Source organism: Notamacropus eugenii, chromosome 3, assembly GCF_028372415.1.
Source record: "Notamacropus eugenii isolate mMacEug1 chromosome 3, mMacEug1.pri_v2, whole genome shotgun sequence".
Lineage (NCBI taxonomy): Eukaryota > Metazoa > Chordata > Mammalia > Diprotodontia > Macropodidae > Notamacropus > Notamacropus eugenii.
Window position 1 is genome coordinate 169,157,733 of NC_092874.1, and position 14,397 is coordinate 169,172,129.

The 14,397-nt window shown below is 40.9% G+C and overlaps 1 protein-coding gene across 2 annotated transcripts in view; it reads right to left on the reverse strand.

Moving 5' to 3' along the window:
- Positions 1–2,867: 2,867 nt before the first annotated feature.
- CAMK1D (calcium/calmodulin dependent protein kinase ID) overlaps positions 2,868–14,397 on the reverse strand; it is a 494,068-nt gene continuing 482,538 nt past the window's right edge. For both annotated transcript variants that reach the window (XM_072653308.1, XM_072653309.1), the window contains 2 exons: positions 12,491–12,629; positions 2,868–10,558 (listed from right to left, as the gene is read on the reverse strand). In XM_072653308.1, the coding sequence (XP_072509409.1) occupies positions 10,440–10,558; positions 12,491–12,629 (258 nt within the window). In that variant the 3' untranslated portion in view covers positions 2,868–10,439. The remainder of the gene's footprint in view (positions 10,559–12,490; positions 12,630–14,397) is intronic.

Below are 14,397 nucleotides of genomic sequence, written 5' to 3' on the forward strand. Positions count from 1 at the left end.
TCAGTTGCGTCCACTCTCCATCACCCCATTTGGATTTTCTTGGCTAAGATACCAGAGTGGTTTGCCATTTCCTTCTCCAGCTTATTTTACAGATGAGGAAATTGAGGCAAACAGGGGCAAATGACTAGCCCAGAGTCACACAGCTAGTAACGGTCTAAGGTCATCTTTGAACTCATAAAGATGAGTCTTCCTGACTCTAGGCCCAGTGCTCTATCCACTGCCAGTTGAGGCAGCTAAAGCTGTTCAAAAATGGAATGGGCTGCCTTGGGAGCTCTCCTTCATTTGAAGTCAAAGGCCTTCCTGGTCCCCTTTATTGCTAGAGCCTTCCCCTGGAGATCATCCCCACTTGACCTTCTCTGTATCTTATGTATACATAGCAGATTACATGTTGTCTCCCCATGAGAGCTTCTCCAGGGCAGAAACTATCTTTTGGCTATTTGTGTGTTCTCAGCACTTAGCACAGTGCCTGGCACATGGGAGCTGCTTACTAAGAGCTTATTGATGATAACTGGACGTCAGACAGAGGCTGGATGATCCCTTTTGGGGGAAGAATGTTGTAGAGCACATTTTTGTGGAGTAGGGTATGGACTAGAAGGCCTTTCTGACTGGGATTGTGTGATTTTCTGCCATAGGAAAGAATAGCGGCTAATGTTTAATTGTTAAATGGAATTATTTCTCCACAATCTGCTCTTTCATCTGTGCTGCGCCTTTGTCACTTGGTATTAAAAATCAGGGGAAAGATCTTGAACATTTTTGTTTCTGTTATTATTTTGTTATTTATTTTTAACTATAATATAAATTTAATAGAATTAAATTTAATATAATTTAAATGCAATGTAAAATTAAATACAAATGAAAATATATTTATCTGTGGGAGAAGATGTGGGAGAGTTGGAACACTAATTCATTGTTAGTGGAGCTGTGAGCTGATCCAACCATTCTGGAGAGCAATTTGGAACTATGCCCAAAGGGCTACAAAAATGTGCATACCCTTTGCCCCAGCAATATTGCTTCTAGGACTGTATCCCCAAGAGAACATAAAAATGGGAAAGGGTCCCACATGTACAAAAATATTTATAGCAGCATTCCTTGTGGTGGGCAAAAACTGGAAATCAAGGGGATACCCATCAATTGGGGAATGGCTGAATAAGTTATGGTATATGAATGTAATGGAATACTATTGTGCTGTAAGAAATGATGAACAGAAAAACTTCAGAGAGGTCTGGAACGACTTATTTGAACTGATGCTGAGCTAAATGAGCAGAACGAGGAGAACTTTGTACACAGCAACCAATCACAGTGTATGAGGATTTTTTCTAGTAGACTTAGAACTTCATTGCAATGCAAAGTCTTAAAAAATTCTCAATGGTCTTTTAGGGCAAAATGCCTTCCACATCCAGAGAAAGAACTATGGAATTCGATCGCAGAATGTAGCAGATCATTTTCTTTTGTATTGTGTTTTGGTTTGTTATATGATTCCTCCCATTCACTTTAATTCTTCTATGCAACATGACTAAAGTGAAAATGTATTTAACAGGAATGCATGTGTAGAACCTATGTAAAATTGTATGCTGTCTCATGGAGGGAGGGGGAGGGAGAGGGGGAAAAATTTAAGTTATATGGAAATGATTGCAGAATACTGAAAACAAATAAAATAAAAAAATAAAAGTTATTCACCAAAAAAAGAAAATATATTTATCATTATTTTGTTTACTATACCATTCTGCTATAAACAAATACACACTTATATGATAGCTTATTATATCGCTCCAATGCAGTTGGTCAACTTGCATTTGCCTACAATGTGGCAGGCAATGATGATGATGATAGCTGATGTTTCTTTAAGTATCTGAGGAATGAGTCTAACCTAGGGGTGGGGAAACTGCAGACTTGAAGACACATGGCCTTCTAAGTCCTTAAGTGCTGCCCTTTGACTGAATCCAAACTTCACATCCTTCACATCCCACGGTAAAAGAATTTGTTCTGTAAAACTTGTACTCAGACAAAAGACCACACCCAAGGCCACATATCGTGACTTAAAGTTGAGAGCTTCATCTATTTGACTAAGTATCACACACTAATTTAGGTTGTTGCAGTTTGTAAATGTAAGAAAATGTTCTCAGTTGAAAATATCTAGTGAATCACAGGCTGTGTGGTAGAGTGGAGAGAGCACTCCATTTGGAATCCGTTCCTACTTTGGCATTTACTTCTTGTGTAAGCTTGGGGAAATCACTTATCCTTTCTGAACTCCCATTTCCTCATTTGTAAAATGAGGGTGTTAGACTACATGGCCTCTCAGACCCTGCTAGCTCATAATCCATGATCTGAGGAACTCATGTTTTTTTGTTCAGTAAGGTTTACCAAGTATTTCCTCACAACCACCCCATGAATTAGGTAGAGTTGGTGTTCGGAAGACCTGTGTTGGAATCCTGCCTCAGATAAGCTCCAAGACCCCGTTTGATAGAAGTTATCCCTTAACTTCTCTGGCCTTAGTTTACTCATCTGTAAGATGAAGGGTTTGAACATTATTTCTAAGGTTCTTTCCAGCTCTAAATCTACAATCTTAATTTTACAGATGAGGAAACTGAGGCCCAGAGAGGGTAAAAACCTGTAATTACACAACCAGTAAATGTTGGGAGTAGGGGTAGATGTCATTTTAGTAGGTAATTCTCTGAATTTTTCTATAAAAACAAGTTTTACCTATAAGATTTTAAACCTTATGTAGGTGATAGTAAAGATCCTTTGAATCTCATTGTGTTCCAAGCACATTCGACCAAGAACTGGGGAAAAGCAAGACAGACTGTCAAAAGTTTACCATGAGATAGAAACATCCTTATTCAGTTCTTTGTTACACATCACATCAGCTCTTGGTGATTTAATTATCTTTATTGGAGGAAAACAAGTAGTTGTCAATCCCTTTATCATTATGATAGAAATTTTGATATGTATACATGATTGTCAAGGCAGAGAATCATTTGCTACATAACCCCATGAACAATTTTGCAGTTTCGCAAACCTATGTAGGTTAAACTTTTTGCAGTGTTTATTACATGCATGGAGTAAATACACAGTTTCCCTTCTTTTGGACAAGCAAAAATTGAACCAATCACAAGCCTGATAATAATAGGCACATGGACATTCCTGAATTCAAAGTTGTAAGCTTTTAGAAAACATGCTTGCATTTAGGGGAAGAGAGAGAGGGCCAGTTACATTACGTGTAGCAAGAGATGCCAATTTGGAAATTATTGCAAATTTGACTCTGGACAGAATGTGCATCATATGTCTCTCGACTAGAACACTGAAAGAGGAAACAATGCTTTTTGAAACCCTGGCCTCTGCAACCCACAGTGAAGATGCTGTCACAATGTCACCATGTCTGTGCCTCTCAAGAAGAGACAGTTTGTCATTTCTGGACCAATTACTAGACAAAATCAAGCATCCTTTATTTGAAAGCACTGATGACTTCCACCATCAAGCCCAAGGCCTACAGGCAGCACACACTAACAGCAATTTTCTTTTTCTTTGACTCCTTCCCAAACCAAGATGGCCATCATCATCTGGGCTAGCACCATGCCTTGGTCACTGCTGCCCTGTCAGGGGTGTGGGGCAGACAGGAAGGGATAGGGAGAGAGGAGGAAATGACAACCATTCTTACTATTGATACATGATTTACATTTGGAACTTTTAGACAACAGCAGTCCTGTGTTGTCTGTGACCAGGGTCCCAAACTTCTCCCCACACAATCTTTATTTCCTGTCCCAGAAGAAAATAAAATCACCCATAAGTAAAATAATACAATAAGCAATCAGAAGATATAATAATGTGCAAAGTTCCCTGGAGACAAAAAGATTAAAAACTTGTTTTATGGCAAATACAGAAGCGGCAATAGGGATTACAAAGGGTCATTGTACCAGAGTTCATCCCTTTGGTGTAGAAAGATACAGGAACTGAAGCCATTCCACATTTTGCTTAGTCTACAAGACCAAATTTAGCAGCCACATGCTGAGGGTTTGGCTTCCAAAGATAGAGCTCCTTGGGTTTGCCGGAAGCAGAGTCCCCCCAAAAAACTTGGCCAGAAGAACTGCTCCCAATGCAGAGAGGAGGGAAGAAATAGAATATGAGAAGAATGACTTCCTGACTTAGCCTTGGCGCTACCTAGTATATAGAGCATAAGAAAGATCAAGCCTTTGCTGGCATGCACGATGGACTTCACAGTGTGGCCAAACAGATTGGTGCATTTTGAGAGATGCTGTTTGTCGGTGACTGGACTGTGAACTGAGATGTGCTAGAACCACAAGGAAAGTATGGTTCACATGTGGGCTCCCTGTTCTCCCTTTTCCTTATCCTCCTCGACAGACATACTGAAGTGGCTGCAGCCTGTGATGAAGTCCTTTGAGCCAACTGCCCTTCTGTGCTAGGTGGCATGGAATTTTCTGGAAGGGGAAAATTCTGTTTTCTATTTCTTTCCCTCCTCTCTACTCCGGAATTGTTTCCCCATACATCAGCTCTTTGCAGTTCAGTGTTTTTGATCACAACAGTCAAAACGTTGGAACATTTCCTTCTAATATCAGCTACGCCTTTAGCTCTCCATTCAGAGCAAGGCATCCACAAACAATGACTGATGATATACAGGCATCTATATGCTCTCTACTGCTCCCCCAAAGACAAATGGAACAGTGCTTGGTCTGGAATGCATGTAAAGGAAAAGCCACCTCTGTAGGGATGGAGGTGGAAAAAGAAAGAAGAGGCTATATAGTTTAAATGACATGCGGTACAGTTCCACACATGGGTCAAACGGGAGGACACTGGTGTTGTTCTTCAGCAGCAATTTATTTGACTCTGGAGATCTCTTATGTTCTTCCTCTGTGATTTTGAAAACACTAGGAAAGAACAGCTGATTTACCCTTGACCTTCTTCCTGGTACTGGGTGTCCCAAAAGTCCTAGTCCAGTTTAAAGCTATAAAAACTAAAACACACAAGGACTTTTGGGATAAGACATACAGAGCCAAACAAAACACTCCTGTATCCCTCTTTCTGTAGGGGGAGTATAGGACAAATGACATGAAGGTTGAGTGTTTAGAGTGGAAAACTCCATTCAGAAGTTGAGGTATGGGGAATAATCCTAATTCTATTGCATCAAAATATTAAGAAAAGAATTTCAGTATAAATTCATTTAATGAGATATTTTATAGAACCATCTGCAAGGCCAGATGAACCACAGTGCCTGCCATAACAAGTACAATATGACTAATCTCATTTGTCCTATAGTGATACATCTTTCTTATTGTTTCAATCAATTCATTCCTCATTGAAGGTCTTTAGTATTGTTTTCAGACAATTCAATCAATCATTTCAGTCAACTTGCTCCTCATCAAAGGTCAAATCCTTTGTGAAATCTTAAGTAAATCCTAAATAAGACTGGGCTACTTAACTCTTGAAATGTTCAATCTGGTCAAAGATAATAGAATCCAAGGTCTTTTAGGGGAGATGATCTCTGGGGCTCGTTCCCTGCCCCCTCTTTCAGGGTCTTTACACCCTTGGGGTTCATAGAGTTTTCCTGGAAGGAGATCCTTTGCTGATAACACTTAACCTAGTATCACACAGGGTATTCAGGGATGGCTTTCCAATGCGGAAAGTGGGCAGGGTCAAAAATTACTGGTTAGATCAGAAAGCTGAGGGCTAGGCCTTAGATCCCTACATCAACTCCCTTCTTAACCAGCTGCTGACTAGAACACTTAAACACTCATCTATTTATGCAAGAGAATTCTTATTTCACCCTACTGAATGTCCAGATGTAGAGAAGCAAGGGCCTTTCCTTATCTCTGACACTAACATATACTTACAGAAGTCCTCTGGGTCTTTAGAAGTGTGTGTATTGAGAGAGGTACTGTGAGTATCCTTGCAGTGGGGAATATACTAGGTGACCTGAACCACTTGCAAATGTTTGGGTGACTTATTTTTCCTCTATATGCATGGCCACTTTAATGAAAAAAAAAGTCTAAGGAAAGCTCTTGTTTCCTCTTTTAGGTTAAAATGGGGAAATTTGGAGGGTGAGAAATTCAATGTCATCTAATAATGACAACGGTGATAGTACTAACTAGATGCATATAGCGCCTTATGGTTTACAAAGCACTTTACAAATATTATCTCATTTTATCCTCACAACAACCCTGGGAGGTAGGTGCTATTATTGTCCCCATTTTACAGATGAGGAAACTGAGGCAGACAGAAGTTAAGTGACTTGCCCATGGTCACAGCAGGAAATATAAAAGTCTGTCCTCAATCTGTCTCTTGTCTCTTACAGAATCAGGATGGCAAAGAAGCCACTTGCTACTTAGCAGAGCTCCAAAGTTAGCTCTAAAGGGCCTTTCAAAGATACATGCTTTCCATTGGTGCTATGTCTTTCTCTTTCCATCTGCCCCTACCACAGCTGATGGCTAGATTCCAATCCACTTGATATGTGGGAGGGAGAGAAGGTAGTACTCTAGTGGAGAAGTGGGCAGGAGATAGCCTAGACAGTGCAGTAGTAAGAAAAGGCTGCTCTGGGAGGGGAAACCAGAATGGTGCCCCAGAAACTTGCCTTTCTCTCTCCTTCAGTGTTAGTTCTGAAGGGTAGAGTCTGGACAGAACCTTAGTCAAGTCTCCTGGGGAAGGTTGGAGGTAGGTGGGTAAATGAGCTGTAGAAACAACCAAGGTAAAATATTTAGACATCAATTCAAAATATCTCCTCTAGTTTTGGAGTAGGGAGAGAGAGAGGGAAGGGTGGAGGAGAAGAGGTAGAAGGAGATGCTTGCTGTACAGAGTTAAAAGAGCCAAATGTGGACCTTGGGCCTTATGAAATAAGATGTTAGATGGGTTTCTTTGAAGCCAGTGATCATGCTCCATCTATCCCTCATTTTTTGCTTTGCTCAAATTGTACTGTCTTCAGTTGTAATTATAAACTCATTGTTTTACATACAGGATCCTGAAAACCATGCCACCAAAATAGAATCCTTTCCTGTCAAAGCCAAAGTAAAACTAGAATCACAGACTCATGAAATTGTGAGGGACCTAGTTCAACCCAGTTCTCAACAGGAATCACCATTGCCCATGTCTGACAAGTGGCCACCAAGCCTCTGCTTGAAGATTTCCAACCTTGGGAAACACCTTTCTCTTTCAGATTGCCTTGCATCTACTCTGTATGTCTTGTATGTCCCTAGGGATTTACATGTTGCTTCACACTGGAATATAAACTCCTTGGAGACAAAGACTTGTTTCTGCCTTCCTATCCCCAGTAGATACAGTAAGCAGTTAATAAGGCCTTATTAATTGACAGATTGCTTCTGGAGGCAGCCTGTTCCACTTTGGGAACACTGATTTTGCTGGGCAGTTTTCCTAGCATTGATGTTAAATTTGCATCTCTACAAATTTTACCCATTCCTCCTAGTTTGGATCTCTCATCCCTCTCCTCTAAGACAACCTTTTTGCACACTTAAAGTCCACCAGCATGCCCAAATCTTCTCCAGGTTGACTATCCCTAGTAAAATCCTTCCTTTTTCCATTTTGTAATTACAAGGACTATCCTGCCATTTGTATCCTCAGCACCTAACGTGGTACCTAGCATCATAAGTGTTAACTTATAAGCACATCATAAGTGCTTAACAAATTCTTTAAAGCATAAAATTGCAATGGAAAGATTCCTCTTGTTCTAGGTGCAGTGTATGAAGATACCAACCCCAATCTGCACTGTCATATTTTACATAGAAAGATGCTTAAACTGGTCCCCCTGGACTCCTACTATAGCAAGGGTGAGGTGAGATGGAGAGGCATTACTGTAGCACCGCACAATGTCAGACAAACAACCCAACCTAAAGAGCATAGTCACAAATGAGAATTTTTTTAAAGCTTGCTAGCTGTTTGGAATCTTCCAACCCTGTCATTATTTCAGATTAATTGCATATGCTCATTGTATAACATGCATCTCATATATCTCCTCCAGAAAAAGAAAAATCTTTGTCATCATGGGTAACTTGCAGAATATAGCTTCAAATTTTGCTTTATAAATGCAGATGCCTATACACAGCACACAAGGCTATGTTGTCTTTTTTGTGTAGTGCTGGACTAAGGATTCCTTGCAAAGGATCATTTGTCATTTTTTAATCATGAATTGCATAAGCTTTGATGTTCCCCATTAGTCATGCAGGTGAGGACTATTAATTTCATGATGAAACATTGGACTTTTCTTGAATACTATATTTGAGACAAAGATCATTCTCCTTCTGAAGTTGAAAACTGTGTGGACACAGCTGCTGCACACAATTATTAGTGTCTTTCCAACCTATGTTACACTCTTTTCTGAAAAAATTCAAGTTAATATATTTCCTGACTTTCCAAACATAATCAATCTTCAAAAGACAAGTTACTTTCTTTTTACCATGTAGTTCAGAGCATGATGGGGTACCAAAGCAGCAGGAACAGCCATTGTTACTAAAGGATTTGCCCTAGTCTGTCTTTCTGGTTATGCTTCCTTGCATGAGTATTTCCCTGTTAGTAGCGCCATCTTTAAAGACCCAGAGCAAGGAGTATGTGTATGCTAACACTGTGGCGAAAGTAACTAAATTATATTTATTTGGAGACCAGCAAAGGTAGGGACATGAGGGGGACATAACCGAATGAAACCCAATTATACATTTGAGGTTTTTTTGAATTCAATTGACTTCTGAAAGATTATCATTCTACATGAGAAGGGCAGAAGGACAAAGGCCAGGATGATTTATTCCCAGGGAAGTAGGTGGATTGTTGAAATCTGGTGCATATTGTTGACATCTGGTACATTTTATTGGATACTCCAAATGGCCAGATGCTGATTCTGGAATTCTGGGCTCAGGATGCCATCCTTTGCAAAGTCAGCATTCTGAACCACCTGTCTATCTCATGCTTCCTCTAAACAGCATCTATGAAGTCTACTTGAAGAACAAATTCACCCTTTTTACTCTGCACTTGCTAGTGGTGTGTACCTATAGATGGGTCTTTGGTTCTTCTAATTCTACAAATTCTGAGACTGGCCTAAAAGTGCCAGCTGCAACTCACTAAGCCAATATAGGTGTTGTCACTTTTTTCCCCACTAAATGTGTACTGAATGTGGCCAATGAAATGAACTCTCCCTTGATTCTCCCCACCGATCCAGATGGGAAAAGGTTGGAGAGCTGGAGTAACAACTTTTAGAAGTTGGGGGGAGGAGGGATTTTCAATTGATAATGAAAAATCTTTTCCAAAAAGTTGAAAGAGAGATTTTAAATCTGCATAGCTTTAAGAAAGAGGGCAGAGCTTTTAAATGTCACCCCTCTTCTGAAAAAGGATAGCTGTGTGGGCAGTAGACTTTAACAATAAGATTGTGGTAGGTTTCTTATGTAAGGAAGGCTTTTCATAACATCAATGTGTGAGTATGTCAACCATAGCTGGTTGTCATGGAAACGCTAGCTCTATAGGTCATCCCCAGAGGAAAGGCTTTTCCCCCAGAAAACCAGGCTTCATTCCTGAACTCCAGAGCTTGAGTCTGGTATGAAAGGGCAGCCCTTTCCTTGATGGCATGGGAGTTTAAGTTTCAGACCTCTGGGGAATAGGTTTTGTGTTCTGTATGACTTAAATCATGCCATGGCTACTATTTCTCGATTTGTTTGTTGAGTGTTCTGAGATGGCTGATGTGGAAAGGGTCACATCAGGTAGCACAGTTCTAGGAAAGCCTTCTTAGAAGAGAATAATCCCAAATGCTCAATAGCTGGGTTGTCTTGTGCAGTGCAATCCCTCCTAGAAGGGAGATAATAAAAAGGAGTAATCGAAGTCAAGTGAACAATTATAGTGGGAGACCGATCCTCTATCCTATTTTGGTAGATCTTTAGAAAATCATTTTCAATCCCCCCGGGAATAAAAATAATCTGTAGGTGGGGATGATGGAAATCTCTACTTACTAAAGAGCTTCATGTGACTGAAGAAGTATAGATTTAAAAGGAAGTACTTCTTAAAAAGAAAAGAAATACCTAATGCACAAAAGTTACCAATATTTAAATAATCCAGTTGAAACTTTTTTTTTCATTAATGAAAAAAATACAACATGTACTGTTACCTACACTGAGAAGAGAGTAAATGACTGGGGAATGGGGGTGAGGAATGCAAAGGTCCATTCAGTTAGAGCATCTCTAGAATCATATATACAGCACCAGATCCAACCAGTTAAATTGGCTCCCCTTGAGTCTGTAAAGTTCGTGAGAAATGAACACTTCAGAATTGCAGTATAAAATATGGCCATAAAAAAAGCTTCTGTCTTCCAGTCCTGTGTAGGAAGGGGCACCATGCAAGGTGAAATCACTCAGGTGAGATCACGTCCTGCTGGCCACTGGTGAGGTCTTTTTTCCTAGCTCTTCCCTCTCTCCCACCAGCCCGGCCTCCACCTCCGGGGACAGTCACTTGCCACCAGTGTGGACTGTGGTCACAGTGGTCGGCCTCGGTCTTCGCTCAGCTCCTACTGCAGAGACCCCCGAAGAGGAGGAAATAAAACTACAGAGTGTGGAGGATGCCAGGCCTGGAAGAGAATCCAGAAAAGACAATGAATAATGTGAATCAAAAACAGTATGACAAGTTTATGAGATATTGTGTTGGAACTAGATTTATTCCAAGAGAAATGAACGTTCATGTGGAAACCAATAACAAGATGGCTCCTAGAACCTCAAGTCTTCAGTTGGAATTTCTGTAAAACTCTCACCCTTGCCCCTTCTAAATTGATGGAGTCCTGGGATGGTTAATAAGAAGAGTTCATGGTGCATAGATTAGAACTGGAAGGGGAAACAGCGTTCAACCATTTTACAGATGGACAAACTGGGGCCTGATTAATTAGACATTGGTGCCAAAACTTTAGGTGCTGCTGGGAAGGATGAAGAAAATGGGGAAACTCGAGTCAAATTGATAAGGAAAGTAGCTCTGCTTTCTACTAGAAACCAAAAGGACCTGCCCTGGAAAGGACTTCATTTCTCTAGAGATCAAAGGAGGAGCTAAGGCAGCACTTTGGCCTAGGAGTGGAGGACAGCCCCAGCCCCAGCAGGGAACATATGGAACAGATCTTTTTTAGGACTTTAAACCTGAGCTAAGCTAAATGAATGATGGCAAGTACTACACGTGATGCTTTTTCCCCTAGACTTGTGATTTCACCAATGTAAGGCACTTCCCATGAGGAAAGTCCCTTTACTAATCCAAAGCAGCACATTTTCTGTTCCTGAGAGCCTTAGACAGTTGTTTGGGACATGGAGAGGTGGGTCACACAGTCAGGGAACATGAGGGGCAAGACTTGAACTCAGGTCTTCCTGTCTGATATTGATTTTCTCCTCTAAGTCACACTACCTCTCATGTACCACTTCAACTACATAGAGTTGGGGTGTTTGAAGTCTCCTCAGAGCGGAGTAGTTTATTTGAGTAACTGAGTCATCACTTGCTAGACTTCAGTGGACAGACTGAGTAAGTGGATTTGACTTGAGACGCCAAGGAGCATGAAGGAAAGGCCTGGTCCTTGCACCATTGAATGGCAGACATGAAGAGTTCAATAGTGGAGTGCTTTCACTATTGTAGCTATTTAATAAGAGGGGCAGCTAGGTGGTACAGTGGATAGAGCACCAGTGCAGGAGTCAGGAGGACCTGAGTTCAAATCTCACCTCAGACACTTGACACTCACTAGCTGTGTGATCTTAGGCAAGTCACTTAACCCCAACTGCCTCATCCTGGGTCATCTCCAGTCATCCTGATGAATATCTGGTCACTGGATTCAGATGGCTCTGGAGGAGAAGTGAGGCTGGTGACCTGCACAGCCCTCCTTCACTCAAAGCAAAGTCAAGTGCAGGTCATGTCATTATTTCTCTGATGGCCTGGTCTTCTTCAGCAATGAAGGATGAACACACATACACATGTATTTAATAAGACACGCCTCTAAAATTTAGAAACTGCCATGCATAAGGGTTCAGAGCTATGAAAACCCTTGAAGACCAGGGTTATTATTAATATCAGTTCTGCTATATCTGAAGTTTAACTAGGCTTTTGTGGCCTACACTGCAAATCTAACCATTATTTATGTTCCTTCTATGGGAAAAGGCAGCATTTTGAGTTCCAGTCAACAGATTTAAAGTGGAAAACATCCACAAGTTGGGAGCAACGTGTGTGTGTGTGTGTGTGTGTGTGTGTGTGTGTGTGTGTGTGTGTGTGTGTGTGTGTGTATAGAAAGAGAGAGAGAGAGAGAGAGAGAAAGAGAGAGAGAGGGGGGGGGGGAAGACACTTGTACTTTAGCTAATAAAATAAAGAGATAATACATGAATCACATTTGTTCTGATTAATTTAAAAGCTGACGAGCGACAAGGAAGCTGAGGTAAGCTTGGATTCAGAGTTTCTGAAAGGGATTGCTTACTAGGAACCCCTCCGCCACCAGAATGTCCCTAAGTCCCGGCAGCTGAGTCGTCTCCTGCCAGGTACTCACAATCTTTTCGGGTTGTCCCGTCGGGGAGCTGGCTGGCCAGACTGAGGTTGCTTGACACACTTGCGTTTGAACTATCCAGGCTGCTGCCAAGATGCAGCTTCCTCATATGCCTCACGACGGCTGTGGCATTGAATGCTTGCTGGGATTTAGAAGAAGAGAGGAAAAGAAGAATTTTTAAAAAACACAAGGAATAGCCAAGTTAATTGGAAAAGGCACCGTTTTGGTCCTTTTATTTCACTAGCTATCACAAGAATTCCAGAGTTCTCAGAAGTCAAAATGTTCTCATGGTATTTTAGGAAGGAAGCTTACAGGGGTGAAACATTGCCTCTTCATCTAAAACCATTTCCATTGATGAGAGAGTCTGTCAGGATGAGAAGGGACCATTTCATCTGCTTTTAAGTGAAGTCAGGGAGAAGTGATTGAGCACCTCTGGGTCAGGCACTGCGCTTAAAGGTAAATCTGGGTTTTAGAGGGTATTTTGCTTCAGGGACATTCCATACATACAACAGCATCCATGAAATAATGATAGTCAGAGAATCTTAAATGTTGGAAGGAGCCTTTGAGGCCCTCTTGCCCAACTCCTTCTTGATACATAAATTCCTTCTATGATAGGTCTAACAAATGCTGATCTAACCTGGTCCCTTTAGTGATGGAGACCTCATTTCTTCGTAAAAATGAGTTAAGAATCTAAGTAAATGACATATTCAGAACAAGGGGTATATGATTATATCTTAAAAGTATGAACATTTAAGATAACGAACTGTTTTTATTTTCCATTGGAAACAGCAGCTTGCACTAATGCATTGCTCTGCTGCCTCAGAGTGGCTAGAGATGACTCTGGGCTGTCAAAGGCTGGACATCTGAGGTATGGGCTCAAAAGCATCCTTGTTTTTTCAGTTGTTTCAGTCACATCTGACTCTTCATGACCCCATTTAGGATATTCTTGGCAAAGATACTGGAGTGTTTTGCCATTTCCTTCTCCAGTTTATTTAACAGATAAGGAATTGAGGCAAACAGGGTTAAGTGACTTGTCCAGGTTCACATGGCTAGTAAGTGTCTGAGGCCAGATATGAACTTAGGTCTTCATGATTTGAGACCCATCATTCTATCTATTTAGCTGCCTCTAGAAGGTCCTACCAAGTTAGAAAAGCTCCAAGTATAAGCCTAGTGACAGGTGGCCCATCTGTTGCCCTAGGACCAGTCTGTAAATCCAGAGGTGTACATCAACAAGTTGGTTGCAGAGTAGAATTTCCTAAAACCATTACTAAGTCATGGAGAAACAAAGATCTGTTGGTAGAAGGAATATCTGCACCAAGTGGTAGACCCTTGAGGCCATCAATACTATTATTTTTTAAAATAGCATTCCCTTTCATGAAACTAGGTCCACCACTAAAGCAGATTGAGATAGTGGCTTATAGCTACATAATCTCGCCAACTGCTCTAGTATATAAACTTGCACAAGTATGTTGTTGGGACTGAGGGCTCATCTAACGTATTCTCTGATTGTTGCAGGGACCCCTACATAACATAACACACTCTGACAAGTGGTTATCCAGCCTTTGCTTGAATACCTTTAGTGATGGGAGTCTTACTCCGTCAAAGGTAACAGCTCTAATTTTTTAAAGTTCTTTCTCACATTGTGTTGAAATTGATATGGTAAGTTCTACCCTTTAGTTCTATCCTCTGGAAATACACGGAGTAAGCCTAATCACTTGTACATGACAACCATTGGAACATTTGAAAACTGCTTTCTTTCTATCAATCAACAAACCAATTGATGAACAAAACATTTATTAAGCACTTTACTCTGTGTCAGGCATTGGGCTGGGTTACAAAGGCAAAAGTGAACTATTGCTGGTCTCAAGGAGTTTTCAGTGTAACAATGTACCTATTTTCAGTGTACCTAT